The following is a 25,283-nucleotide window of genomic DNA, read 5'->3' on the forward strand; positions in this document are numbered from 1 at the left end:
TTAGCTTACTGCAACCTCCACCTCCTGGGTTCAAGGGGTTCTCTTGCCTCAGCCTCCCGAGTAGCTGGGATTACAGGTGCACACCACCACGCCCGGCTAATTTTTCTATTTTTAATAGAGACGGGGTTTCCACGTTGACCAGGTTGGTCTCCAACTCCTGATCTCAGGTGAATCCACTTGCCTCGCCTCCCAAAGTGCTGGGATTTACTGGCGTAAGCCACTACCGCAGCCTGAGTTTCTTTTTTAGAAACAACAGTCTAAGATGCTATAATCCTGTTTTTTATACACAGAGTAAAGAGGACAAATAGGTGAAAGAATAAATGAAGGCTGGAATCCCACTTCCCCGGCTGTCCCAGGGCATTAGATATTGACGGATAGGAGGTAGCAAACCACTCCACAGAGGCCAGGAAGAAATGAATGCGTTGTATTGCCAGGAGCCGGAGGCCGGCCCGCCTAAAATACGCTATGACCATAGCCAGGAGGTACTGATGGAGAGAAAAGAACACAGAGAAGAGAGGTCACATCTTGGGAGAGGAAGATTGTGGAGATAGTGGAATGGGGGGTCTGGGGAGGGGTTGCCCATCAGAGAAGGGACCTCAGTGTTGGGGTGACTGTGCTCATGTGGAAATTGCGGGGTGGAGGGTATTCAAAGGTCGGATGCAAATCCGAGAAGCCAGAGGAAGGGTTTTTGGTGATGCTTCCAGGATGGTGGCTCCGATGGGATCTCTGGAGGGGGTGTATCTAGTCGGCTGGTGTCAGGAGGGTCTTTTATGTGCCAGGCAGAGAACTGTCCCAAAGAGCTGAGAGTAGAGGGGTCAGGAGCTTCAGGGCTGCGGCCCGACTGTGGCCGAGGGCTCAGATCCCAAACGACCTGTAGGAGAGGCAGGGGCCGCTCATTCACTCTGCAAGAGACCAGCAGAGTCCTGAGGGAGATGCTGACAAATCACAAAAATAGCCAGGAGTGGCGGCTCAAGCCTGTCATCCCAGTACTTTGAGAGGTGGAGACAGGAGAATCACGTGAGCCCAACAGTTGAGAACAACCTGGGCAACACAGCGAGACCCTGTTTCTAAGATATTTCAAAAATTACTTGAGCATGGTGGTATGTGCCTAGTCCCAGCTCCTCAGGAGGCTAAGGAAAGAGGATTGCTTGAGCCCAAGAATTAGAGTGAGCTATGATCATGCCACTGTACTCCATCTTGGGGAGCAGAGCTGGACTCTGTTTCAGAAAAAGAAATGTGTGGATGCCGAGACTCAAGACCGTGGGAGCTGCTCGGCACAGTGGCTGACGTCTGTAATCTCAGCACTTTGGGAGGCCAAGGCGGGTGGATCACCTGAGGTCAGGTGTTCAGGACCAACCTGGCCAACATGGCAAAACCGCGTCTCTACTAAAAACACAAAAATTAGCCAGGCGTGGTGGTTCACGTCTGTAATCCCAGCTGCTTGGAGGCTGAGGCAGGAGAATCGCTTGAACTCGGGAGGCATCGGCTGCAGTGAGTCAAGATCGAGACACTGCCCTCCAGCCTGGGCAACAGAGCAAGACTCTGTCTCACAAAAAAAAAAACAACAAAAAAAACTGTAGGAGCATCTGGTGGGAGGTGGTGGAGGGAGAACTGTGGGTTTGGAAGCTGCGCCCTCCCCCTGGCCGTGCGTTGGAACAGGAACACAGTTACATGGAGAACCTTACCTTGTCTGACACCCTCAGATCTTTGTCCCAGGCCAGGAATCTTTTAATGACAGGATCCTCTGTGATTAGAGAGCAGACGTCAGTGTGAGAAGCAGGACAGGGTTTCCGTGGGAGCAGCAGGGCAGCGAGGAGAAGTGTGCCTCCCGGGGGGAAGTCTCAGGATTGTGGCCATGGGTGAGGTGGATGGGAGAGGGGAGAATGAGTTTCACCAGGCAAGGGAGAGAGGCTCCTGCTCTGAGAATCCCCTGAGAAGAGGCCGAAGGAGGCCCTGGGTGTGAGAATCTACAGGATGTAGAGCTGGGAATCAGCCAGGACCCCCTCCAGCAGACACGGAGGGACCACTGCAGAGTCACAAAGGAATTCCCATCATTTCCTCATGAGACAGTCACATCAGGAGGTGACCATGGCCTTGGTATCCCCCACTATGGATAGAGACACTTAGATTTAGAAAAGTCACGGCCGGGCGCGGTGGTTCACGCTTGTAATCCCAGCACTTTGGGAGGCCGAGGCGGGGGGATCACGAGGTCAGGAGATCGAGACCATCCTGGCTAACACGGTGAAACCCCGTCTCTACTAAAAATACAAGAAATTAGCCGGGCGTGGTGGCGGGCGCCTGTAGTCCCAGCTACTCGGAGAGGCTGAGGCAGGAGAATGGCGTGAACCCGGGAGGCGGAGCTTGCAGTGAGCCGAGATTGCGCCACTGCACTCCAGCCTGGGCGACAGAACGAGACTCCGTCTCAAAACAAAACAAAACAAAACAAAACAAAACAAAACAAAACAAAAAAAAGATTTAGAAAAGTCAGTAAGAGACATTAAGTTTCAGAGGGCACAGCTGAAACCACTTTCTTTTGTTTATTGATTTTGTTTTTCTTTATTTTTTATTTATTAATTTATTTTGAGACACAGTCTTGCCCTGTGGGCCAGGCTGCAATGCAGTGGCGTGATGTTGGCTCACTACAACCTCTGCCTCCCGGGTTTAAGCGATTCTCCTGTCTCGGCCTCCCGAGTAGCTGGGACTACAGGCATGAGCTACCGTGCCCAGCCTTGGTTTTTCTTTTGACACAGAGTTTTGCTCTGTCACCCAGGCTGGAGTGCAGTGGGGCAGTCATAGCTCACTGCAGCCTCAAAGCCCTGAGTTCAAGCAATCCTCTTGCCTCAGCCTCCCAACGTGCTGGGATCTCAGGTGGGAGCCACCGCGCCTGGCCCGAAACCAAGCTTTCTTATCCCAAGCGCCGACCTTTATCAAGTCTAACCTAATCCTCTATCGTCTCCTAAGTGTCCCTCATGAGTGATCACTTCAGAGTCCTCCCGCATGGAGAGCTCACCCAGTAGTGGGGGCATATTTTTCCCATTGGAAAAGTGTGGTTATTGGAAGTTTCCTCTTTTTAGGAAGAACAGGATTGGAGGTGCTCTCTGGGGTGTCCTACCGAGCAGCCTGTTGAAGGCCTCGTGGTGCTCAGGGAGCACGAGCAACACTCGCTGTCGCTTGAGTTCCTTCTGTGACTCCTCTGACGACTCCTCAGATTCGTCCGACCACTCCTTCTTCCTTTTCCGGCAAAGGGACCTACCTGGGGGGCTGTGATCTACCCCAGGGGCTGAGTAAAGAAACCAGGCCACCGTGTAACGCTTCTGCAACTGATCATCTTAGAGCCTGACCCCAAACCCCAAACCACTATCCATCCTCCCCAGCCTCGCAGACTGCTGCCTTCTCCAAGCCATCTTTCTGACTTTCTCCTGTGCTCAACCCCACATGCTGCTCCTTCCCCTCCCCATTCTTCCGTCTTTGTGTCCTCAGAACACTGCCTCATGTCCTTCCCTGGTCCCTGGCTCTCTCAGTCCCTCCTTTTTTTTTTTTTTTGTTTCGAGAGAGAATCTTGCTTTGTCGCCCAGGCTAGTGTGTAGTGGTGCAATCTCAGCTCACTGCAACATCCATCTCACGGATTCCAGTTATTCTCCTGCCTCAGCCTCTCAGGTAGCTGGGATTACAGGTGCCTGCCATAATGCCCAGCTCAATTTTGTACTTTTAGTAGAGACGGGGTTTCACCATGTTGGCCAGGCTGGTCTCAAACTCCTGGCCTCAAGTGATCTGCCTGCCTTGGCTTCCCAAAGTGCTGGGATTACAGGTGTGAGCCACTGCACCCAGCCTGAGTTTCTCCATTCTTCCCACACGCCCTTCTCAGGTTCTCCTTCCTGACCTCTTACCCTTCTTTTTTTTTTTTTTTTTTTTTTTTTTTGACACAACGTCTCTCTCTCTCTCACCCAGACTGGAGTGCAGTAGCATGATCTCGGCTCACTGCAACCTCTTCCTCCCAGGCTCAAGCGATTCTCCTGTCTTAACCTCCTGATTAGCTGGGATTACAGGTGCGCACCACTACCGCCTGGCTAATTTTTGTACTTTTAGTAGAGATGGGTTTTCACCATATTGGCCAGGCTGGTCTTGAATTCCTGACCTCAGGTGATCGGCCCGCCTCGGCCTCCCAAAGGGTTGGGGTTACGGACGTGAGCCACTGTGCCTGGTGCCCTTCCTTCGTCTTAGTCAATCCTATCCCACCTCTTCTTCCTCCAGTCCCCTCACCTGATGGTCCCGACACTTTATCATCCACCACCTCCTGGAGGGGGTACCCCGAGGTGCTCCGCTGGGGGCTCTGCTCATCCTGGGGGTGCGCTAGATACCAGGTCATGATGTTTCCCATAATCTGTCCCCTCTCACGGAAACTAGTCTCTGTTCTGTCCGTGGCCTTCTCGTGGGCACTGGTAGGATCCCGAAAAGTGCGTTATCAATTCTCGAGGCTGGGAGAAGTCAGGAGTGGAGATCAGCTCTGAGAAGATGCTGTTAACCAACTGAACTTCCAGGTGCCCACAGAGTCCGGTCCTTCCAATCAGGAAGGTCGGAATCTCTGATGTCATCGGTCAGCCCAACCTGGCAACCAGTTTGAAAAGAAACACATGTAACTGCCAGGCTGATCTCTTGTCCTGGAGACCCTGAGTGAATGGTATCTCCTGCCACTGTCCTAACCGGAGACCACTGTCCAAAAGCATCTTCAGGGTCTCCGCATCCCTCTGTTCCCTGTCCCAGCAGAGGCATGAGCCACCACACCTGGCCACTTTTCTTATCTATATTTGTTATGTGGATGACTTGTGTTAACACAAATAAGATGCTGCTTATCACCTTTAAAGAAAATAGGTGGCAACAATAGCAAGTCCTGTTTTTATTTGTACTTATGAGGCTGTAATTAAATGCTAAAAATTAATGCTAAGAATTAAAATGCACATAATAATAGACTTTACCTCACAATCTGGCTTCAATTATTCAATGAGACTTATCTGTATTACTTAAATGAGGTTAAATTTAACCTTTACAAAATGATCTATTGTGGCTAGGCACAGTGGCTCACGCCTGTTATCCCAGCACTTTGGGAGGCCAAGGCAGACGGATCACTTGAGGCCAGGAGTTCAAGACCAGCCTGACCAACATGGCAAAACCCCATCTCCGCTAAAAATACAAAAGTTAGCCAGGCATGGTGGTGCACACCTGTAATCCCAGCTACTCAGGAGGCTGAGACACAAGAATCGCTTGAACCCGGGAGGCAGAGGTTGCAAGGAGGTGAGATCACACCACTGCACTCCAGCCTGGGCAATAGAGTGAGGCTCTGCCTTAAAACAAAGAAAAATGATTTTGGGGGATGATGGGGTGTCACTATGTACCCAGGCTTGTCTCAAACTCCTTCCCTCAAGCAATCCACCCACCTCAGCCTCCCAAGTAGCTGGAACTACAGGCACATGCCACCACGCCTGGCATGTGTGTGTGTGTGTGTGTGTGTGTGTGTGTGTGTGTGTGTGTGATTACAGGCATAAGCCACTGTGCCTGGCCGGTTTTTGTTTGTTTCTTTCTTTCTTTTTTGAGACAGAGTCTAGTTGCCCAGGCTGGAGTGCAATGGCATGATCTTAGCTCACTGCAACCTCTGCTTCCCCAGTTCAAGAGATTCTTCTGCCTCAGCCCCCTAAGTAGCTGGGATTACAGGTGCATGCCACAACACCCAGCTAATTTTTTTTTTTTTGTATTTTTAGTAGAGATGGAGTTTTCACCATGTTGGCCAGGCTGGTCTCAAACTCCTGACCCCAAGTGATCTGCCTATCTTGGCCTCCCAAAGTGCTTGGATTACAGGCATGAACCATCATGCCTGGCCAGCAGGCAAGACATAGGGTTTATTGAGGGGACTTATAGGGTAGTCCAGACATGGCAGGCGGAACAAGAGAACCACTCCTGCTTACAAAAAGCATGCGGTTGGCCAGGCACGGTGGCTCACACCTGTAATCCCAGCACTTTGGGAGGCCAAGTTGGGCGGATCACAAAGTCAGATGGAGATCATCCTGGTTAACACGGTGAAACCCCGTCTCTGCTAAAAATACAAAAAATTAGCCGGGTGTGGTGGCAGGTGCCTTGCAGTCCCAGCTACTCGGGAGGGTGAGGCAGGAGAATGGCGTGAACCCGGGAGGCAGAGCTTGCAGTGAGCCGAGATCGCGCCACTGTACTCCAGCCTGGGCGACAGAGTGAGACTCTGTCTCAAAAAAAAAAAAAAAAAAAGCATACAGTTTGTAGAGCATTTCCACTTAGCACCCTCCCCCAGCACCCTCCCTCTGGCAACCTTCATTGAACCCCAAACAAAGGCCACCATCCCCTAGATGGTCCAGGGGTTCAGATGTTCCTCATAGATAAGAAAAGAATCTCTGGGTTGGCCACTCCTGGATTCCTTAGCTTAGAACTTTCAACACATACTCTTCTTAGACCATGGGGTCATTTTCAAGGTATGCTGATGTTACTGTTGTCAGGTGTGTTTGCCATGCATCATAGCTAACCACTAGGAAGTTCTATAAGTGAGGCAGGGCCTTAAGAACATACTCTGAGCTGGAAGTGTCAAGTTGGAGGCCCTTGACATTAGAAGCCAGAGATTGGGTACACCCACACAGTAAAAGAAGGTGAGGGCTGCGGGGATGTCTCAGCTATATCCACTGCTACCCAACAAATCATTCCAAGTCTTAGTGGAGAAAAATAACTTTTTTTTTTTTTTTTTTGTCAGAGGCAGGTTCTCACTCTGTCACCCAGGCTGGAGTGCAATGGTGCAAATACGGCTCACTGCAGCCTCAACTTCCTGGGCTCAAGTGATCCTCCCCCCTCAGCCTCCCAAGTAGCTGCAACTACAGACGTGTGTCACCATTCCCAGGTAATTTCTGTATTTTTTTGTAAAGAAGTGGTTTTGCCATGTTGCCCAGCCCAGTCTTGAAGTCCTGACCTCAAGGGCTCCACCCGCCTTGGCCTCCCAAAATGCTGGGATTACAGGCATGGGCCATCACACCCAGCAGTTACTACTGTAACTGTTTTGGGGTACCACGAACCGTGCCCATGTAAGATGGCAAACTTAACAAACGTTGTCTGTGTTCTGACTACTCTACCAACAAGAGTTTCCCTGTCTCTCTCTCTCTCTCTCTCTCTCTCTCTCCCCTCAGGCCTCCCTATTCATTCCTTGAGACACAAAAATATTGTAATCAGGTCAATTAATAACCCTCTTAAGTGTCCAAATGAAAGGAAGAGTCACATGTTTCTGACTTTAAATCAAAAGCTAGAAATGATTAAGCTTAGAGTCCAGGCATGGTGGCTCACACCCATAATCCCAGCACTTTGGGTGGCTAAGGTGGGCATATCACTTGAGGTCAGTTTGAGACCAGCCTGACCAACATGGCGAAACCCTGTCTCTACTAAAAATAGAAAATTAGCTGGGCACGGTGGCGGGCGCCTATAATCCCAGATAGTCAGGAGGCTAAGGCAGGAGAATCGCTTGAACCAGGGAAGCAGAGGTTGCGGTGAGCCGAGATCACGCCATTGCACTCTAGCCTGGGCAACAAAGCAAGACACTGTCTCAAAAAGAGAAAAAAAAAAAAGAAATGATTAAGCTTAGTTGAAAGCCAAGACAGGCCAATCAATAGCTAGGCCTCTTGTGCCAAACAGCCAAGTTGTGAATGCAAAAGAAAAATTCTTGAAAGAAATTAAAAACACTACTCCAGTAAACACACAAAGGGTAAGAAAGTTAAACAGTCTTATTGCTGATATAGACAGTTTTAGTAGTCGGAACAGAAGATCAAACCAGCCACAACATTCCTTTCGGCCAAATCCCAATCCAGATCAATGTCCTAGCTGTCTTCCATTCTGTGAAGGCTGAGCAAAGTAAGGAAGCCACAGAAGAAAAGTTTGAAGCTAGAAGTTAGTTCATGAGGTTTAAGGAAAGAAGCTCTCTCCATAACATCCAAGTACAAGATGAAGCAGCAAATACTGATAGAGAAGCAACAAGTTATCAAGAAAATCTAGCTAAGATCATTGATGAAGGTGGCTACATCAAACAATGAATTTTCAGTGTGGACTAAACTGCCTTATATTGGAAAACGCCATCTAGGACTTTCACAGCTATTGAGGAGAAGTCAATGCCTGGCTTCAAAGTGTCAAAGGCCAGCCTGACTCCTTGTTAGGGGCTAATGCAGTTGGTGACTTTAAGTTGAAGCCAATACTCATTTACCATTTTAAAAATCCTAAGGCCCTTAAGAATTATGCTAAATCTACTCTGCCTATGCTCTATAAATGAAACAACAAAGCCTAACCGATATCACATCTGTTCACAGCATGGTTTCCTGAATATTTTAAGCACGTGGGTGAGACCTACTGCTCAGAAAACAAGATTCCTTTCAAAATATTACTGCTCAGTGACAATGCACCTGGTCACCCAAGAGCTCTGGTGAGGAACAAGGAGACCCATGTTGCTTTCTTCATGCCCACTAACACAACATCCACTGTGCAGCCCATGGAACAAGGAGTAATTTCAACTTTCGAGTCTTATTATTCCAGAAATACATTTCATAAGGCTATAGCTGCCACAGTGATTTCTCTGATGATTTGGAGAAAGTCCATTTAAAACCTCCTGGGGTTAGGCATGGTGGCTCATGCCTACAATCCCAACTTTTTGGGAGGCTGAGGTGGGAGGACTGATTAAGCCCGGGAGTTCAAGACTAGCCTGGGCAGCATAGTGAGACCCTGTCTCTACAGAAACAAAACAAAAACTAGCCAGGTGTGGTGTGCAATCTGTAGTCCCAGATACTTGGGAGGATAAGGCAGGAACATCACTCAAGCACAAGAGGTTGAGGCTGCGGTGAGCCATGACTGCACCAGTGCATTCCGGTCTAGGCAAGAGAGCGAGACCCCGTCTTCAAAACAAAAAACAAAAACCAGAAAAAGCCAACAACCAGTCTGGGAAGGATTCTTCATTTCATTTCATTTCATCATTTCATTTCATTTCATTATTTCATTTCATTTCATTTCATTGATTTCATTTCATCATTTCATTTCATTTCATTATTCCATTTCATTTCATTTCATTTCATTTCATCATTTCTTTTCTTTTTGAGACAGAGTCTTGCTCTGCAGCACAGGCTAGAGTGCAGTGCTGCGATCTTGGCTCACTGCAACCTTTGCCTCCTGGGTTCAGGCAATTCTCCTGCTTCAGCCTCCCAAGTAGCTGGGATTACAAGCATGCACCACCACACCTAGCTTATTTTTGTATTTTTAGTAGAGATGGGTTTTTGCCATGTTGGTCAAGCTGGTCTCAAACTCCTGACCTCACGTGATCCACCTGCCTCGGCCTCCCAAAGTGCTTGGATTACAGGTGTGAGCCACTGTGCCTGGCCGGGATTCACCATTTTAAAAGCCATAACGAACATTTGTGGTTCATGGGAGGAGGTCGAAATATCAACATTAACAAGACTTAAGTTGATTCTAACCCTCGCGGATGACTTTGAGAGGTTTAAGACTTCAGTAAAGAAAGTAACTACAGATGCGGTGGAAACAGCAAGAGAACTAGAAGTAGAGACTGAAGGTGTGGCTGAATTGCTGCAATTTCATGACCTTGAACAAATAAGGAATTGCTTCTTATGGATGGGCAAGGAAAAGCGGTTTCCTCAAATCGAATCTATTCCTGGTGAAGAGGTTGCGAATATTGTTGAAATGACAACAAGAGATTCAGACTATGACCTAAACTCAGCTGATAAAGCAGCACCAGGGCTTCAGAGAATTGACTCTTGTTTTGAAAGAATTTCTATCGTGGTTAAAATGTCATCAAACAGCATTTCATGTTACAGAGAAATCTTTTGTAAAAGGAAGAGTCAACAGATGCAGCAAACTTCACTGTTGTCTTATTTTAAGAAATTGCTACAGCCACCCTAACCTTCAGCAACCACTACCCTGATCCGTCAGCAGCCATCAGCATGGAAGCAAGACCCTCCACCAACAAAAAGACGTAACTCGCTAAAGGTTCAGATTGCCATTAGCATTTTTTAGCAATAAAATATTTTTAAATTAAGGTACATACACTGTTTTTCAGACAATAGTCTTGCACACTTAACAGACTACAGTGTAAACATAACTTTCATATGCACTGAGAAATAAAAACTTTGATTTTTTGATTGTGTGACTCACTGTACTTCAATATTCACTTTATTGTGGTGGTCTAGAATTGAACCTGCAAGATCTTCGAGGTGTGATGCCTGTATATGTTTCTAACAATTTGGAAAACAAATTTTTAGTAAGTGCAGGTTGTTTAATAGAAGTGGAACTAGCAAAAATGAAAAGAAAGGAATTAATTCAGGGGTTCTCAACTGAGGCTAATTCTGTTCCCCAGGGGAGATTTAGCAGTGTCTAAACGTTTTTTTGGCTGCCACAACTTGGTGGGGGAGCAGGGTACTACTGGTATCTATCTAGTAGATAAAGGCCAGAGATGCTGCTAAATATCCTACCATGGCAGCACAGCCCCCCAACGTCCATAGTGCCATTGTTGAAAAGTCCTGGATCACATGAACAGTAGATACCAAAGAAACAGAATTACAAGGAGAAAGGGAACATTCTTTAGGACAACAGACCCCACCTCCTCAATTATGTAAGAACATATCATTTTCCACAGGACATACTTAAGTCTTTAGGGCTGAAGTACCTATATGTCCATATTTTACAGTAAAATAGAAAAAATAGGTGAAGCAAATATGTGAAATATTTGGGAAAGGGAGACTGAGAAAAGGCTACTGGCTTTAGGAATTAGGAAGTCATTGGTTTGGAAAGAACAGTTTCAAAGAAAAATGGGGAAATGAGCTTGGTAGCAAAAAGGATTCAGTTAGTTGGACATTAAGGAAGTAAGGAAATACTACCCTAAAAGGAAGGATGGAAAAAAGAGTAACTCACAGAGGAGCAGAGTGAAATAAAGATTCAAGAGCCTATATACATTTATAAGTGGAGAGAAGAAAATAGTGAGGAGGAAGAAATTAAGGATAAAATGGGGGAATTATAATGATAACTGATTAAGCAAGAGCCCAGAGAAGCCAAAAAAAAAAAAAAAAAAAAAAAAAAAGAAAAAGATTCGCACTAGTGTACATAATTTAAAATCCAGAATAGATTAATACACATAACCTTTTAAGATCAACCTGACAATGAAAAATAACAAAAGAGAATGAGAGAAGTAGAAAGTTTCCTTCTCTAGTGATTTAGAATGGAAGAGATCTTTTGTGAAGGCTAGAGAAACAGCCAAATGGTATGGTCAGACATGGTGAGTCCTGCCAACCTCATAGGAGGGGTCTTAGACACTAACAGAGAGTGAGGGGAAAACATCAGTAGTGTTACTCTTATGACAGACCCAGCTGATTAAAGATTTCATCAGTGTCGGCCGGGCGCGGTGGCTCAAGCCTGTAATCCCAGCACTTTGGGAGGCCGAGGTGGGCGGATCACGAGGTCAGGAGATCGAGACCATCCTGGCTAACACAGGGAAACCCCGTCTCTACTAAAAATACAAAAAATTAGTTGGGCGTGTTGGCGGGCACGTGTAGTCCCAGCTACTCAGGAGACTGAGGCAGGATAATGGCGTGAACCCGGGAGGCGGAGCTTGCAGTGAGCCGAGATCGCGCCACTGCACTTCAGCCTGGGGGGACAGAGCAAGACTCCGTCTCAAAAAGAAAAAAGATTTCATTAGTCTCAAATATTTTGCTATGGCTTATGCCCTCCAGTGGTCATCTTTAAGTTTAAAAGGAAATAAAACAAGTATCTACTATGTGCCAAGTGACACAATTTACTCCTCATCTCATTTATTCTTCACAAAAAGGTGAGGTTATCCCTTTTTTAAGGAAAAGAACACTGAAGAGAGGTTACATAAGGCTATGGAGCTAGTGACTAAATGGAACAGAATTTAAAGCCAGGAGTTCACTGGAAGGCCTGTGCTCTTTCCATTCCTTGAAAATGTGGCCTCCCTTGTCAATGGTTGGCTTTTAGTACTCCTGCGGTCATTTGCACAATGCACACTTGACAAGTAGGTCAAAACTTAATTCCCTGCATGACAGGCAGGTACAGCACTTAAACACTCCTGACAATGAGTGCTGACAACGAAAAACTGAGCAAAAGTGGAATTCAAGAGAACTCTAAATTACACATTGTTTATTGAGCCACAACCCAGAAAAAAGTTGAGCACGCAACGACCCCTTACAGGATGGGTCTATGAAACTACTGCCAGACTCCATTATTCATGATCTTGAAAGACTGCCCAGGGCCTGATAAGGGGGTCTGTGGCAGAAGTGGGTGCAAGCTGGGAAAAAGGAAAGGAAGCAGCAGGGAACACTCCTCACCTCTTTGCGTTTCTCCAACAGGCTCTCCAGCCGCTCAGGTGCCCTCTGCCCTGGCCCCTTGTTTCTTTCAGCCTCATACTGACGCTCATTGTTATCTTGGTGCAGACTCAGTTGGAGGGCAACTCTTACCAGGGAGGTCGTCAGTTTCATAGCTTTGAGTAAGGAAAAAGATAAATCATTATTTAGGTCAGAGGAGAGAGGATGAGTAGAAGGAAAAACAGAAGGAAACAAAGGCAATGAAAATGAGAAGCCAGAGCAGGGTGACCCTAAAATCCTAAGACTGCCTGTCCTGGAGTGGACTGTTTCCCTCTAACTCTTGTGGTCTTCTTTTAACCATCGCATACCCCTAGTGGTGAGCTCTGACAAAAATATTAAGCCTGGAAATTGTTGCTGTGATCTACCCCTTCTCAAAACTCCACTAGTGAGAAACTGGATTGAAGTTTAGGATACAAGAGGCATGGCCTTGAAGAGCCAAGATGCAGGTAGGAAAGAAGACTCTGAATCAGAGAACAGAGGAAAGCCCTATAAACCCCCAGGAGAATGTCCAGAGTAAAAATGAATGCTCGCCAGCCAGGGTGCTAGTGTGACGGAAGGCGTGGACTTGTGAGTCTGAGAGGCCAGTGAGCAGGCAGATGGGGTTGTCCATAGGGAAGCCATCATGAAGGAAGCTGTACTGGAACCAACAGACCAACGTCCTCACAGACTCACAGAAGCCGCCCTGGAACTTCTTCCAGGATGGACCTGGAGCTGTCAGAGGATAGTCCCGAGTCCTACAAAAGGATGTATGAGAAGGATGGGAAAGTTATGACCAGGTCCATGAAGTCATAGGGGCTTGGATGTCAAAACCCAACAGTCTAGTAAAAATATCTCTGTTATACCTCATTTCCTGGTATTCTCCCCAATTTGAGAGGCATATTCAGCTCTCTTTTACCCCCAAGAGGCTGAATTCCTCCTTCTAAAAGCTACCCTATTTCACAGAATCAAAAAGAAGGGGATAATAGGCATTGTGTTTTGAAATAAGAGGGGTAGATCCTGGTCGTCTTCTTCCACCTTATTAAATTGCTCTGTCAGGTGCTGGATGATCTCTGAGTTGGACATCTTCTTGAACATCTCAGGGCTCACAGTGCCTAAAGAATGAAGGATATGAGGTGCTTACAAGGAAAATAACAGGATGCTGTGATCATTTACAGGTATACCTGAATATGAGCAAGGGAAACTGTGCAAAGAGCTTAGGTGGGGAATCAGAAGACCCTCTGGTCAACAGTCTGCCAACATCCAACTATGTATCTGCTATAAGGCAATCTCTCTAAAAACCCAAAGGAAGGGAGCCACAGGTTATGGTGTAGACATGGCCAAATCCAAAAACCACACCTCACACAACCAGGCTGAAAACTGCACAGAAATGGCATCAAGAAACCCCAATCACAAAGATACAAATCTCTTAAGGGGATGGACCCCAAGTTCCTGAAGAATATGTGCTTTGCCAAGAAGCACAACAAGAAGGGTGTAAAGAAGATGCAGGCCGGCCAGGCACAGTTGGTCATGCCTGTAATCCCAGCACTTTGGGAGGCCAAGGCAGACGAATCATGAGGTCAGGAATTCGAGACCGGCCTGGCCAACATGGTGAAACCCCGTTCTCTACTAAAAATGGAAAAAATGGGCTGGGCGTAGTGGCGGGTGCCTGTAATCCCAGCTACTCGGGAGGCTGAGGCAGGAGAATTGCTTGAACCTGGGAGGCGGAGGTTGCAGTGAGCTGAGATCACACTATTGCACTCCAGCCTGGGCAACAAGTGAGACTCTGTCTCAAAAAAAAAAAAAAAAAAAAAAAAAAAGATGCAGGGCAACAATGCCAGGGCCATGGGTGTACATGCCGAGGCTATCGAACCCCTTGTAAAGCCCAAGGAGGTTAAGCCCACTTGCCTACACTGCCCACCCCAAGCTTGAGAAGCATACTTGTGCCCATAATGCCAAGGGGCTCAGACTGTGCCAGCCAAAGGCCAAGGATCAAATGAAGGCCCAGCCTGCAGCTCCAGCTCAGGCTCCCAAAGGTGCCCAGGCCTATACAAAGTCTTCAGAGTAGAGATCTCTGTCTGCCAACGTAAGGACAGAAGGACTGGTGTCCTCCTGCACTATTTGTACAAATAAACCTGAGGCAGGATTTGTTTAAAAAAAAAAAATAAAAAGGAATCAAGCAGTGAAAACCTGTGCCTAAAAATAAACAACAACAAAACAAAACAATAACAACAACAAAAAAACAGGCCAGGCGCGATGGCTCATGCCTGTAATCCCAGCACTTTGGGAGGCTGAGACGGGCGGATCACGAGGTCAGGAGTTCAAGACTAGCCTGGCCAATATGGTGAAACCCCGTCTCTACTAAAAATACAAAAATCAGCTGAGCATGGTGGTGCGCACCTGTAGTCCCAGCTACTCAGGAGGCTGAGGCAGAAGAATCGCTCGAAACCGGGAGGCGGAGGTTGTGATGAGCCGAGATTGTGCCACTGTACTCCAGCCTGGGCGACAGAGCCATACTCCGTCTAAAAAAAAAAAAAAAAAAAAAAAATCAGCCACATATGGTGGCACACATTTGTAATCCCAGCCACTTGGGAGGCTGAGGCATGAGAATCACTCAAACCCAGGATGTAGAGGTTGCAGTGAGCCCAGATCGTGCCACTGCACTCCAGCCTGGGCAATAGAGTGAGACTCTGTCTCAGAAAAAAAACAAAGAGAGCAATAAAACTAAGCCAGATTCTGTGATTTCTTATATAATACAACCTGACTGAGACCATCTGTCCCAATAAATTAAGCCATGGCAATAAGAGTTATGGGGGTACCACAGCTACAGAGGAGAAATATGGGCAAAGTAGCTGGGAAATAAAGAGTAAGAAAATAACAGACTATTGCAGCTAGAAAGACTAAAGAGTGTCTTCAAATTTGTGCCATAACATAAGCATGATTATTTCCTTTTCCCCAAAGTGTCTTCCCTCTAAACCAACATAGTTCCCTACTGGATCACTTCCCGTATTTATCGATAAAAAATTTAGTTAAAGAAGTGAAACTTTTCTCTTTTTTTTTCCCTTTTTTTTTTTTTTTGAAGACAGTCTGGCTCTGTCGCCCAGGCTGGAGTGCAGGGGCGCTATCCCGGCTCACTATAACGTGCACCTCCTGGGTTCAAGCAATTCTACAGGCATGAGCCACCATACCCAGAAAATTTTTTGTACTTTAGTAGGGGTTTCATCATGTTGCCCAGGCTGGTCTTCAACTCCTGACCACAAGTGATCCACCCGCCTCAGCTTCCCAAAGTGCTGGGATTACAGGCGTGAGTCACAGTGCTCAGCCTAAATAAGTAAAATTTTTCTAATGCTTTACTATCTTCCTTTATTTAGGAAATGTCTAATTCTACTTATCTAAATGGAGAAAGAATTTCATAACATAGGAACAAAAGGCTGGGACTTAGAAAGGGGGAGTTTCCTCACCTTTACATCCAAAAGATCAGATGAAAAAGTTAACAAGCTCCAGAAATCCGGCATCCTGGTCTTGCTTGTAGCTATCCAGCCACTCATCTACCAAAGACTAGGAAAAAAAAAATGTAGATGACTTCCACTTCTGGCAATACAACAGAACAGAAATCCTATCTGATCTTCCCAGTTGAACCATCTAAACTTCTGTAAAACATTTAAGCCGGGCGCGGTGGCTCACGCTTGTAATCCCAGCACTTTGGCAGGCCGAGGCGGGCGGATCACGAGGTCAGGAGATCGAGACCACGGTGAAACCCCGTCTCTACTAAAAATACAAAAAATTAGCCGGGCGTGGTGGCGGGCGCCTGTAGTCCCAGCTACTCGGAGAGGCTGAGGCAGGAGAATGGCGTGAACCCGGGAGGCGGAGCTTGCAGTCAGCCGAGATTGCGCCACTGCACTCCAGCCTGGGCGACAGAGCGAGACTCCATCTCAAAAAACAAAACAAAACAAAACAAAAAAAACATTTAAAACATCTTTCACAATGTACTGGTGAACTAGAATGAAAGGTAAAATTTCATATAGGCCAAAAATGAGGTGTAAGTAAGTAGCAACCCTGGGAGGTAAGTAAACTGACTTTTGCCCTAAAGGTTTCATTAATCTCTGGGGACCCTGACTTTGTATCCAGATGGCTGCATGGAGTGCAGAGCACAGGAGGTAGAGCCTAAGCTTCTTCCAAGACGAATAGTCCAAGAAGAGGCACCTAAATAAAGCTGGGTCCTGCAAAGAGTCAGATCCTCAAGGAAGTGAGATTGAACACCAAACCTACAGGGCAGATGGCGACAGCAAGAAAACTAGTTTGTTATGACCCGAGGGTGCAGTGGAGGGAAAAAAAAATAACTCCTCCTTGAGAATTCATAACCATAGCGAGCCCTCAGATCTGGATTTGCAGTCAAGATTCACACCACATACATGATCAGCATAATCTTTTTTTCTTTTCCTTTTTTTTTTTTGAGACAGTCTCACTCTGTAGGCCAAGCTGGAGTGCAATGGCGCAATCTCAGCTCACTACAATCTCCACCTCCCAGGTTCAAGCATTCTCCTGCTTCAGCCTCCCGAGGAGCTGGGATTACCAGTGTGCGCCACCACACCTGGCTAATGGCTAATTTTTGTATTTTTAGTAGAGACAGGATTTCTTTTTTTTTTTTTTGAGACGGAGTCTCGCTCTCTCACCCAGGCTGGAGTGCAGTGGCGCGATCTCGGCTCGCTGCAAGCTCCGCCTCCCGGGTTCACACCATTCTCCTGCCTCAGCCTCTCCGAGTAGCTGGGACTACAGGCGCCCGCCACCACGCCCGGCTAATTTTTTTTTTTTTTTGTACTTTTAGTAGAGACGGGGTTTCACCATGGTCTCGATCTCCTGACCTCGTGATCCGCCCGCCTCGGCCTCCCAAAGTGCTGGGATTACAAGCGTGAGCCACCGCGCCCGGCCAAGACAGGGTTTCACCATATTGGTCAGGCTGGTCTCGAACTCCTGACCTCAAGTGAGGCCCACCTTAGCCTCCCAAAGTGCTGGGATTATAGGCATGAGCCACCACACCCAGCCCAGAATAATCATTCAGATAATTAAAAGTGATGCAGGCTGGAAGCAGTAACCCAAGTAAAGTGAAACTCATGTTGCCCAGGCTGGTCTACCAAAAACAGAATAATTAGTCAGGCATGGTGGCACATGCCTATAGTCCCAGCTATTCGAGACGCTGAGGTGGGAGGGTCACCACCTCGCCACTGAAAGAGGTCAAAACAGCAGGGAGCTGTGATAGCACCACTGCATTCCAGCCTAGAAAGAATGAGACCCTGTCTCAAAAAAAAAAACAAAAAAAAAGTGATTCTGGAGTGTCCCCAGGCAACTGTCAAAGCAAAAGCAGGTTCCTCTCTTAAAAACCCACCTTTGACCTAGGCCCCCAAAGAATTCCAGCACATAAGAACTCCAGGGAAAATGAGTGGCTCACAATAAAACCTAGTAAAACATATAAAGAAACAAGGCACTGACAGAATCATATTCACAAAGACTTTAGATAATCATCTATCATAGATTATAAAATGACTATGTTTAATAAAATTTTAAAAATAAAAGAGGGGGAGAATGGGCTCAAAAAAAAAAGAAATAAAAGGCCGGGCGCAGTGGGTCGCACCTGTAATCCCAGCACTTTGGAAGGCCGAGGCGGGCGGATCACGAGGTCAAGAGATCGAGACCATCCTGGCCAAAATGGTGGAACCCCATCTCTGCTAAAAATACAAAAATTAGTTGGGTGTGGTGGCATGCACCTGTAATCCAAGCTACTCGGGAGGCTGAGGCAGGAGAATGGTGTGAACCTGGGAGGCGGAGGTTGCAGTGAGCCAAGATCGCATCACTGCACTCCAGCCTGGGTGACAGAGCAAGACAGAGCAAGAAAACTAACACACTGTACAACTGCATGTAAGGTGGAAAAGACAACTGGAATTAAAATGTGCTCAGGTCCTTGCAGAAGACAAGAAATCCAAAGGAAAGCAAGCAAAGGGGGAAAAAGAAACAGAAAAGATAAAACGAATGTACCAACTCAATACCAGGCTACTAGGCCATAAGGCTAAATCTCCATAAATTTCTTTTTTTCTTTTTTTTGAGACAGAGTCGCACTCTGTCATCCAGGCTGGAGTGCTGTGGCACAATCTCAGCTCACTGCAACCTCCGCCTCCCGGGTTCAAGCAATTCTCATGCCTCAGCCTCCCAAGTGGCTGGGATTACAGACAAACGCCACCACACGCAGCTAATTTTTTTATTTTTAGTAGAGACGGTTTCCCCATGTTGGCCAGGCTGGTCTCGAACTCCTGGCCTCAAGAGATCTGCCTGCCTCAGCATCCCCAAGTGCTGGGATCAAAGGTGTGAGCCACTGTGCCCAGCCCCTACATAAACTTCAAACACCACATTCCCTGAATACAACACGACTAAGTTAGAAATCAAATAACGAAAATATAACTAGCAAACTTCTGTATGTTTGAAAACCTTCAATATTTTCCCAGAAACTATAAAATTACATATTAATGGGGATAAATCTCAATGTTAACTGAAATAATTAAATCACAGAAGCCTGAAAAATGGATTCATTTACATAATTAAAGAACACATTCATAGTGGTAACACTATAATGAAAGATGAGAAAGATTAACACAAAGTTCACCCTGGTGTTTACCTATGGGTAATAAGGGGACCGTGAGGTAGGGTTGAAAGAAGGTACACAAAGGATCTCTACAGCACTATTAATGTTTCACTTCTTGAGCTGGGGCTAGAGATCTGGGTGATCATTTCATTTTTATTTTTTAAACTACATAGAAGCTTTGTACACTTTTGGATATTAGAACTTCAATAAAATTATAAAAAAAGAAACAGAGGGAAAAAATAATTAAGTATAATTGTCAAGATGGAGCTAAAAAATAACATGGGTGAACAAGGTGCCACCCACATCCAAGCTTCCTTCCCATGTCATGCAATGACTCTCCTCACCTGCTCCATCAATTAACAAAAGCATAATCACTCCTGTGATACCTTTAAGAAAAGAACACGCTCTCTCAAAGCCAGGTGCTGTGGCTCACGCCTGTAATCCCAGCACTTTGGGAGGCCGAGGAGGGCGGATCACCTGAGGTCAGGAGTCAGAGACCAGCGAAACCCCATCTCTACTAAAAATACAAAAATTAGCTGGGCGTGGTGGCATGCACCTGTAATCCCAGCTACTTGGGAGGCTGAGGCATGAGACTCGCTTGAACCCAGGAGGTAGAGACTGCAGTGAGCCGAGACTGTGCCACTGCCCTCCAGCCTGGGCAACAGAAAGCAACTCTGTCTCAAAAAAAAAAAAAAAAAACTTGCTCTCTCATTCAAGGTTACCCTTCTGTCACTCCAAGAATTCACTCTATAATCTTATCTTTCTTGATATGTTACACTCACTAAAATGTTCACATCAAATCAAGTTTGTAGACACTTGTCCTTACCACCTTACAAAAAGTGAGATGGTATCAACAGAGGTAAGACACTGCTTTACCTGCATGTCACTTTTGGTGGCTTTCACAGCATTGAAAAGATCATTGGCTGGTGGCTCTGACTGTTTCCGGCTATGACGACGCACCATTCGGGCCTTTCTTTGGATGCCACCTAATATGTATAAAAAGATCAGAAATATGAAGAAAAAGGTAACAGTGACATTAACACTTGGTTTCATCATTATCACACAAGTAGGCTTACGCTGCCAATTCCACAGCAGAGTCTGAGTTAGACTCAGTCCTGAATTGATTTTTATACTGTTATGAAGTTTATTAACTTTTTCCCTTAAAAAAGAAAAAGTCCTTCAGTCCCCTTCCTGTATCCGTAAATCCTAAGGTCCTTTTCTCTTCAAAATTTCTCTTCTTCCTATTTCCGTCCCTTAATACTTTGTAAATCTTGTTCTTTATCAACCATATCACCTGAACCTCTTTTAGGTTTTTTTGTTTTTTTTTTGTTTTTTGGAGACGGAGTGTCGCTCTATCGCCCAGGCTGGAGTGCCGTGGCGCGATCTCAGCTCACTGCCAGCTCTGCCCCCTGGGTTCACGCTATCGTCCTGCCTCAGCCTCCTGAGTAGCTGGGCTGCTTCCCCCACAAGATTCAAAAACAGAAGAAAACTGGCTGACTCACTGGCGTTGCTTTCAGTGGTCGTTTTGCTTTCTTCTTCACACTGTGATTCAAGCTGTCTTTAAAGTTACTGCCTTCATCACCTAACAGTCAGCATTCCTGTGAGAAAGTACGGTTCCCTTTAAATATAACCACCCTATTCCCTCCATATAAAAGGCTAATGAATTATAGTTTCTCTGTCTCTCACCGCACCCCAACTCCATGAGAAAAACATATTCAGATTTTAAGAAAAAATGAGCTTATTGGTAGTAGGAAGTTGGGACAAAGTCTTTTTTTGTTTGTTTTTTTGAGACAGAGTTTCACTCCTGTCACCCAGGCTGGAGTGAAATGGTGTGATCACGGCTCACTGCAACCTCCGCCTCCCAGGTTCAAGCAACTCTCCTGCCTCAGTCTCCCGAGTAGCTGGGATTACAGGTGTTTCACTGTGTTGGCCAGGCTGGTCTCGAACTCCTGACCTCAGGTGATCCACCTGCCTTGGCCTCCCAAAGTGTTGGGATTACACGCGTGAGCCACCAGACCCAGCCGGGACAAAGTCTTAAAGGAAAACTTTCACATGAAAGCAATGGAGACGAAGAACCAGGAAATGAGGCACGGGAAAGACAACCCTTCCTAGCATTCTCTCCGAAGAAGAGAATCAAATGCTACTCCCTTAGCAGGTAGAGAGATCACTGCTCTTTGTAGAGAAAAATAATCATGTCTCAGGAAGTCATCCATCACTCATCCATAAATGGGAGAGTAATATGGACCTAGAGTTAAATTTCACCCCGTGAAACATCAACCACATGTCTTATCAATTCAAGTTTATAACATTGATATAATCGGGTCCCCCACAGCAGCACTGACAGAAACAGAAATGATTCAGAGAAAGCCAATAAAAACAGCCAGGGGATAAAGCAGACCTGTGTGAAATTAGCTTTTTTCCTTCCGGAAAGATAAAAAACCAAGATATATTATTATAACCTACACAGAATAAACTCATATATGGTAATAAATAAGGATACAGACCTGTTTACAAAATCCCCAAGTAGGAGAACTAGGGCACACCAGCTAAAAAGTATATACAATTGACCAGGCAACAAATAAAGAACTCTTTACTCCCCGATCTGCCGCCTCCCAGCCCCCACCAGGGGTTGTACATGCTGAACACAGAAATGTGTTTAAGAGAGGTTTAGACAACATGGATGATGGATTAAAAACAGGACGTGCGGGCCGGGCGCGGTGGCTCACGCTTGTAATCCCAGCACTTTGGCAGGCCGAGGTGGGCGAATCACGAGGTCAGGAGATCGAGACCACGGTGAAACCCCGTCTCTACTAAAAATACAAAAAATTAGCCGGGCGTGGTGGCGGGCGCCTGTAGTCCCAGCTACTCGGAGAGGCTGAGGCAGGAGAATGGCGTGAACCCGGGAGGCGGAGCTTGTAGTGAGCCGAGATTGCGCCACTGAACTCCAGCCTGGGCGACAGAGCGAGACTCCATCTCAAAAAAAAACAAACAAAAAAAAAAAAACAAAACAAAAAAAAACAGGACGTGCTTGAACCTAGGACGCGGAGGTTGCAATGAGCTGAGATCACACCACTGCACTCCAGCCTGGGTGACAGGGTGAGACTCCATCTCAAAAAAACAAACACAAAACAGGATGTACTACTATTTTGATGTCTGCAACATCTAGGACCACCAGAAAAAACACCTGGAGCTGGAGGGAGGGTGCCACTGTGCTGAACGCGTATAGCACTTCTTGTGTTTACACACAGTCCCACGCATATTACCATCAATGTGGGAAAACGAGAGGGGGAAGGCTGCCACGGACACAGGAAGTGGCCACACAATGCAACATCTACTTACCCCTCTGAGGTATGGTTTGAGTCCCTGTCATCGAAGGGTAGACTGACAGAGGAACTAGAAGATGCAGACGAGGCCCTCTTGGTACCTCCCGCAGCTCTCTGCAGTGGGGAAGACATGCACGGAGAGGAGGAGCTAGGGGGCCAGGAAGATGAGGACCGCAGGGTAGGTTTGGCGATCCAGCTGGGGAGAGAAAGAGAAGAAAGGGCTCCTACCACAGCGCTTCTCCATCCCCAGCCCTGACCAGTCCCTTTCTTTCCAAGGGAATGGTTCTAGAAGTCTAGGATCAGGTAAGGAGGACCAAAAACTAAGACAAAGGCTGGGTACCCTGGCTCATGCCTATAATCCCAGCACTTTGGGAGCCCAAGGCAGGAGGATGGCTTGAGCCTGGGAGTTCAAGACCAGCCCGGGCAATATAGCAAGACCTCATTTCTACAAAAAAAAAATAATACTACTAATTAGCCAGGTGTGGTAGCGCATGCCTGTATTCAGCTATTCAGGAGGCTGAGGTGGGAGGACTGCTTGAGTCCAGGAGTTCAAAGCTGCAGTGAGCTATGATCACACCACTGTACTCCAGCCTGGGTGACAGAGTGAGACTCTGTCTCAAAAAATAAAAACTAAAAAAATAAAAAATAAAAGAAGACATTATAGGATGCAAGTCTGCAATGCCTTAACTACAAAGTAAAGAAACCAAAAGGAAAAAGAAGACTTTAAAATACAGGAGTAGAACCATCTCATTTTCCCCATAATCCAATAGGTCCCTGCAATTGATCCCCAAATGCTTGAAACAACGCTGGGTGCGGTGGCTCACGCCTGCAATCCCAGCACTTTGGGAGGCTCAGGGAGGTGAATCACTTGAGGTCAGGAGTTCGAGACCAGCCTGGCCAATATGGTGAATCCCCATCTCTACTAGAAATACAAAAATTAGTCAGGCGTGGTGGCACGCGCCTGTAGTCCCAGCTACTCGGGAGATTGAGGCAGAAGAATCGCTTGAACCCAGGAGGCGGGGGTTGCAGTGAGCCGAGATCGCACCATTGTACTCCAGCCTGGGTGACAGAGCAAGACTCTGTCTCAAAAAAAAAAAAAAGAACAGTATACTACAGAGAAAATGAATACTTCCGTTGTTACTCACAATAAAATGACTTCTAAAATAATGTCTACAAAAAAGAAGGCAAGGCTGGGCACCAGTGGCTCATGTTTGTAATCCCAGCACTTTGGGAGGTCGAGGCGGGCAGATCGCTTGAGGTCAGGAGTTCGAGACCAGCCTGGCCAACATGGTGAAACCCCGTCTCTACTAAAAATACAAACATTAGCCGGGTGCAGTGGACAGCGCCTGTAATCTCAGCTACTCAGGAGGCTGAGGCGGGAGAACTGCTTGAACCCGGGAGGCAGAGGTTGCAGTGAGCCGAGATCACGCCACTGCACTCCAGCCTGGGTGATGGTGTCTTAAAAAAACAAAAAAAGACAAACAAAAACCCAGACTATATTGTTTAGGGATACTTAGTTGACAAAATAATAGACACAAGCAGGACATAATTACCATAAAAATCAGGACCTGGGGGGGATTGGGGGGGAAGATTTAAGTGGAAAGAATGGAGCGGTGACATTGTGTGTCAACCTGGGAAGTGGTGACCCTGGGGTTCGCTTTACAATTCCTCAAAATGAGCATTTATGTGCTATTCACTTTTCAGAGTGTGGACTCTCTGAACTAACATGTTTAAGCAGCCATATGCAAAAACAAAAAAAAGAAAAAATATGCATAATTTTTATTTTAAATAAAATATTTAAAAAATAGAGACAAGGTGGCCGGGCACGGTAGCTCAGGCCTGTAATCCCAGCACTTTCGGAGGCTGAGGCGGGTGGATCACAAGGTCAGGAGATGGAGCCCATCCTGGCTAACACGGTGAAACCCTGTCTCTACTAAAAATACAAAATAAAAAATTAGCCGGGTGTGGTGGCGGGCGCCTGTAGTCCCAGCTACTCGGGAAGCTGAGGCAGGAGAATGGTGTGAACCCGGGAGGCGGAGCTTGCAGTGAGCAGAGATCAGGCCACTGCATTCCAGCCTGGGCGACAGAGCTAGAATCCAACTCAAAAAAAAAAAAAAAAAAAAAAAAAAAGAGACAAGGGTCTCACTATGTTGCTCAGGCTGGTCTCAAACTCTCAGGACTCAAGCAATCCTCCCGCCTCGGTCTCCCAAAGCGCTGAGATTCCAGGCGTGAACCACCGCCCGACCAGGAAAGATATATAAAACTTATTTTTGTTTTTTTGAGACACAGTTTCACTCTTGTTGCCCAGGCTCGAGTGCAATGGCTCGATCTCAGCTCACTGCAAACTCCGCCTCCAGGGTTCAAACGATTCTCCTGCCTCAGCCTCCTGAGTGGCTGGGATTACAGGCGCCCGCCACACGCCCGGCTAATTTTTGTATTTTTAGTGGAGACGAGGTTTCAACATGTTGGCCAGGCTGGTCTCGAACTCCTGACCTCAGGTGACCCGCCTGCTTGGGCCTCCCAAAGTGCTGAGATTACAGGCGTGAGCCACGGCGACGGGCCAGAATAAATCTTTTAAAACATAAACGTTTGGGTGAGTCCCTGGCCGGCCGGCATAGATGCCAGGGTGAGACCGCGAACCTGGTGGGACACACTCGTTCTGGCCCGGGGGGACTCGGGCCAGCAGCTGGCCGCCGCGCGTGCGCACTGGGCGGGGTGTGGGGGGGGGAGGCCCGCGCTCCTACCTGCAGGTGGCCAACGCCGGCCACTGGGCTGCCGCTCCTGGCTTGCACGTCGGGGAGCCGGTACCTGCGGGTAGGAAGCTCCACATGGAGAGGCGCGCCGCGCCCGTGATAAGGCTTTACCCGGTACATCGGCGTGGCGGAACCGTCTGAGACCACGACGGAAGGCGGCCATCTCCCTTCTGACCCTGCC

General features: G+C 46.9%; 3 protein-coding genes and 1 pseudogene across 3 annotated transcripts; 1 reads left to right on the plus strand and 3 right to left on the minus strand.

The window, feature by feature from the left end:
* Window positions 1-257: 257 nt before the first annotated feature.
* Window positions 258-4,456, minus strand: LOC115830814 (speedy protein E2B-like; the record flags this gene model as incomplete). Its single annotated transcript, XM_030795601.1, has 4 exons — window positions 258-485; window positions 1,686-1,744; window positions 3,113-3,280; window positions 4,261-4,456. Coding segments are annotated over 4 exons (651 nt in total), but the record flags the coding sequence as incomplete, so codon positions are not given.
* Window positions 4,457-11,817: 7,361 nt separating this feature from the next.
* On the minus strand, window positions 11,818-13,167 carry LOC100594106 (putative STAG3-like protein 4; the record flags this gene model as incomplete). The annotated part of the gene is made up of 2 exons (XM_030795602.1): window positions 11,818-12,535; window positions 12,951-13,167. Coding segments are annotated over 2 exons (471 nt in total), but the record flags the coding sequence as incomplete, so codon positions are not given.
* A 14-nt stretch (window positions 13,168-13,181) lies between these two features.
* LOC115830891 (cohesin subunit SA-3-like) lies at window positions 13,182-25,271 on the minus strand. The gene is made up of 4 exons (XM_030796312.1): window positions 25,094-25,271; window positions 19,903-20,012; window positions 15,857-15,953; window positions 13,182-13,510 (listed from the first exon to the last, which is right to left on the minus strand). The coding sequence occupies exons 1-3, from the start codon at window positions 25,263-25,265 to the stop codon at window positions 15,873-15,875; spliced, it is 363 nt and encodes a 120-aa protein (XP_030652172.1). The 5' UTR covers window positions 25,266-25,271; the 3' UTR covers window positions 13,182-13,510; window positions 15,857-15,872.
* On the plus strand, window positions 13,526-14,547 carry LOC115830892 (annotated as a pseudogene).
* Window positions 25,272-25,283: the final 12 nt, after the last annotated feature.

The sequence above is a fragment of the Nomascus leucogenys genome, chromosome 17 (genome assembly GCF_006542625.1).
Source record: "Nomascus leucogenys isolate Asia chromosome 17, Asia_NLE_v1, whole genome shotgun sequence".
Lineage (NCBI taxonomy): Eukaryota > Metazoa > Chordata > Mammalia > Primates > Hylobatidae > Nomascus > Nomascus leucogenys.

Coding starts and splice junctions, on each gene's coding strand:
- LOC115830891 (XM_030796312.1), bottom strand. CDS start 25,265: ATGGCCGCCTTCCGTCGTGGTCTCAGACGGTTCCGCCACGCCGATGTA. Junction 20,013..25,093: donor CCGGCGTTGGCCACCTGCAG/GTAGGAGCGCGG, acceptor TATACATATTAG/GTGGCATCCAAAGAAAGGCC. Junction 15,954..19,902: donor CCACCAAAAGTGACATGCAG/GTAAAGCAGTGT, acceptor TTTTTTTCCTAG/TCTTTGGTAGATGAGTGGCT.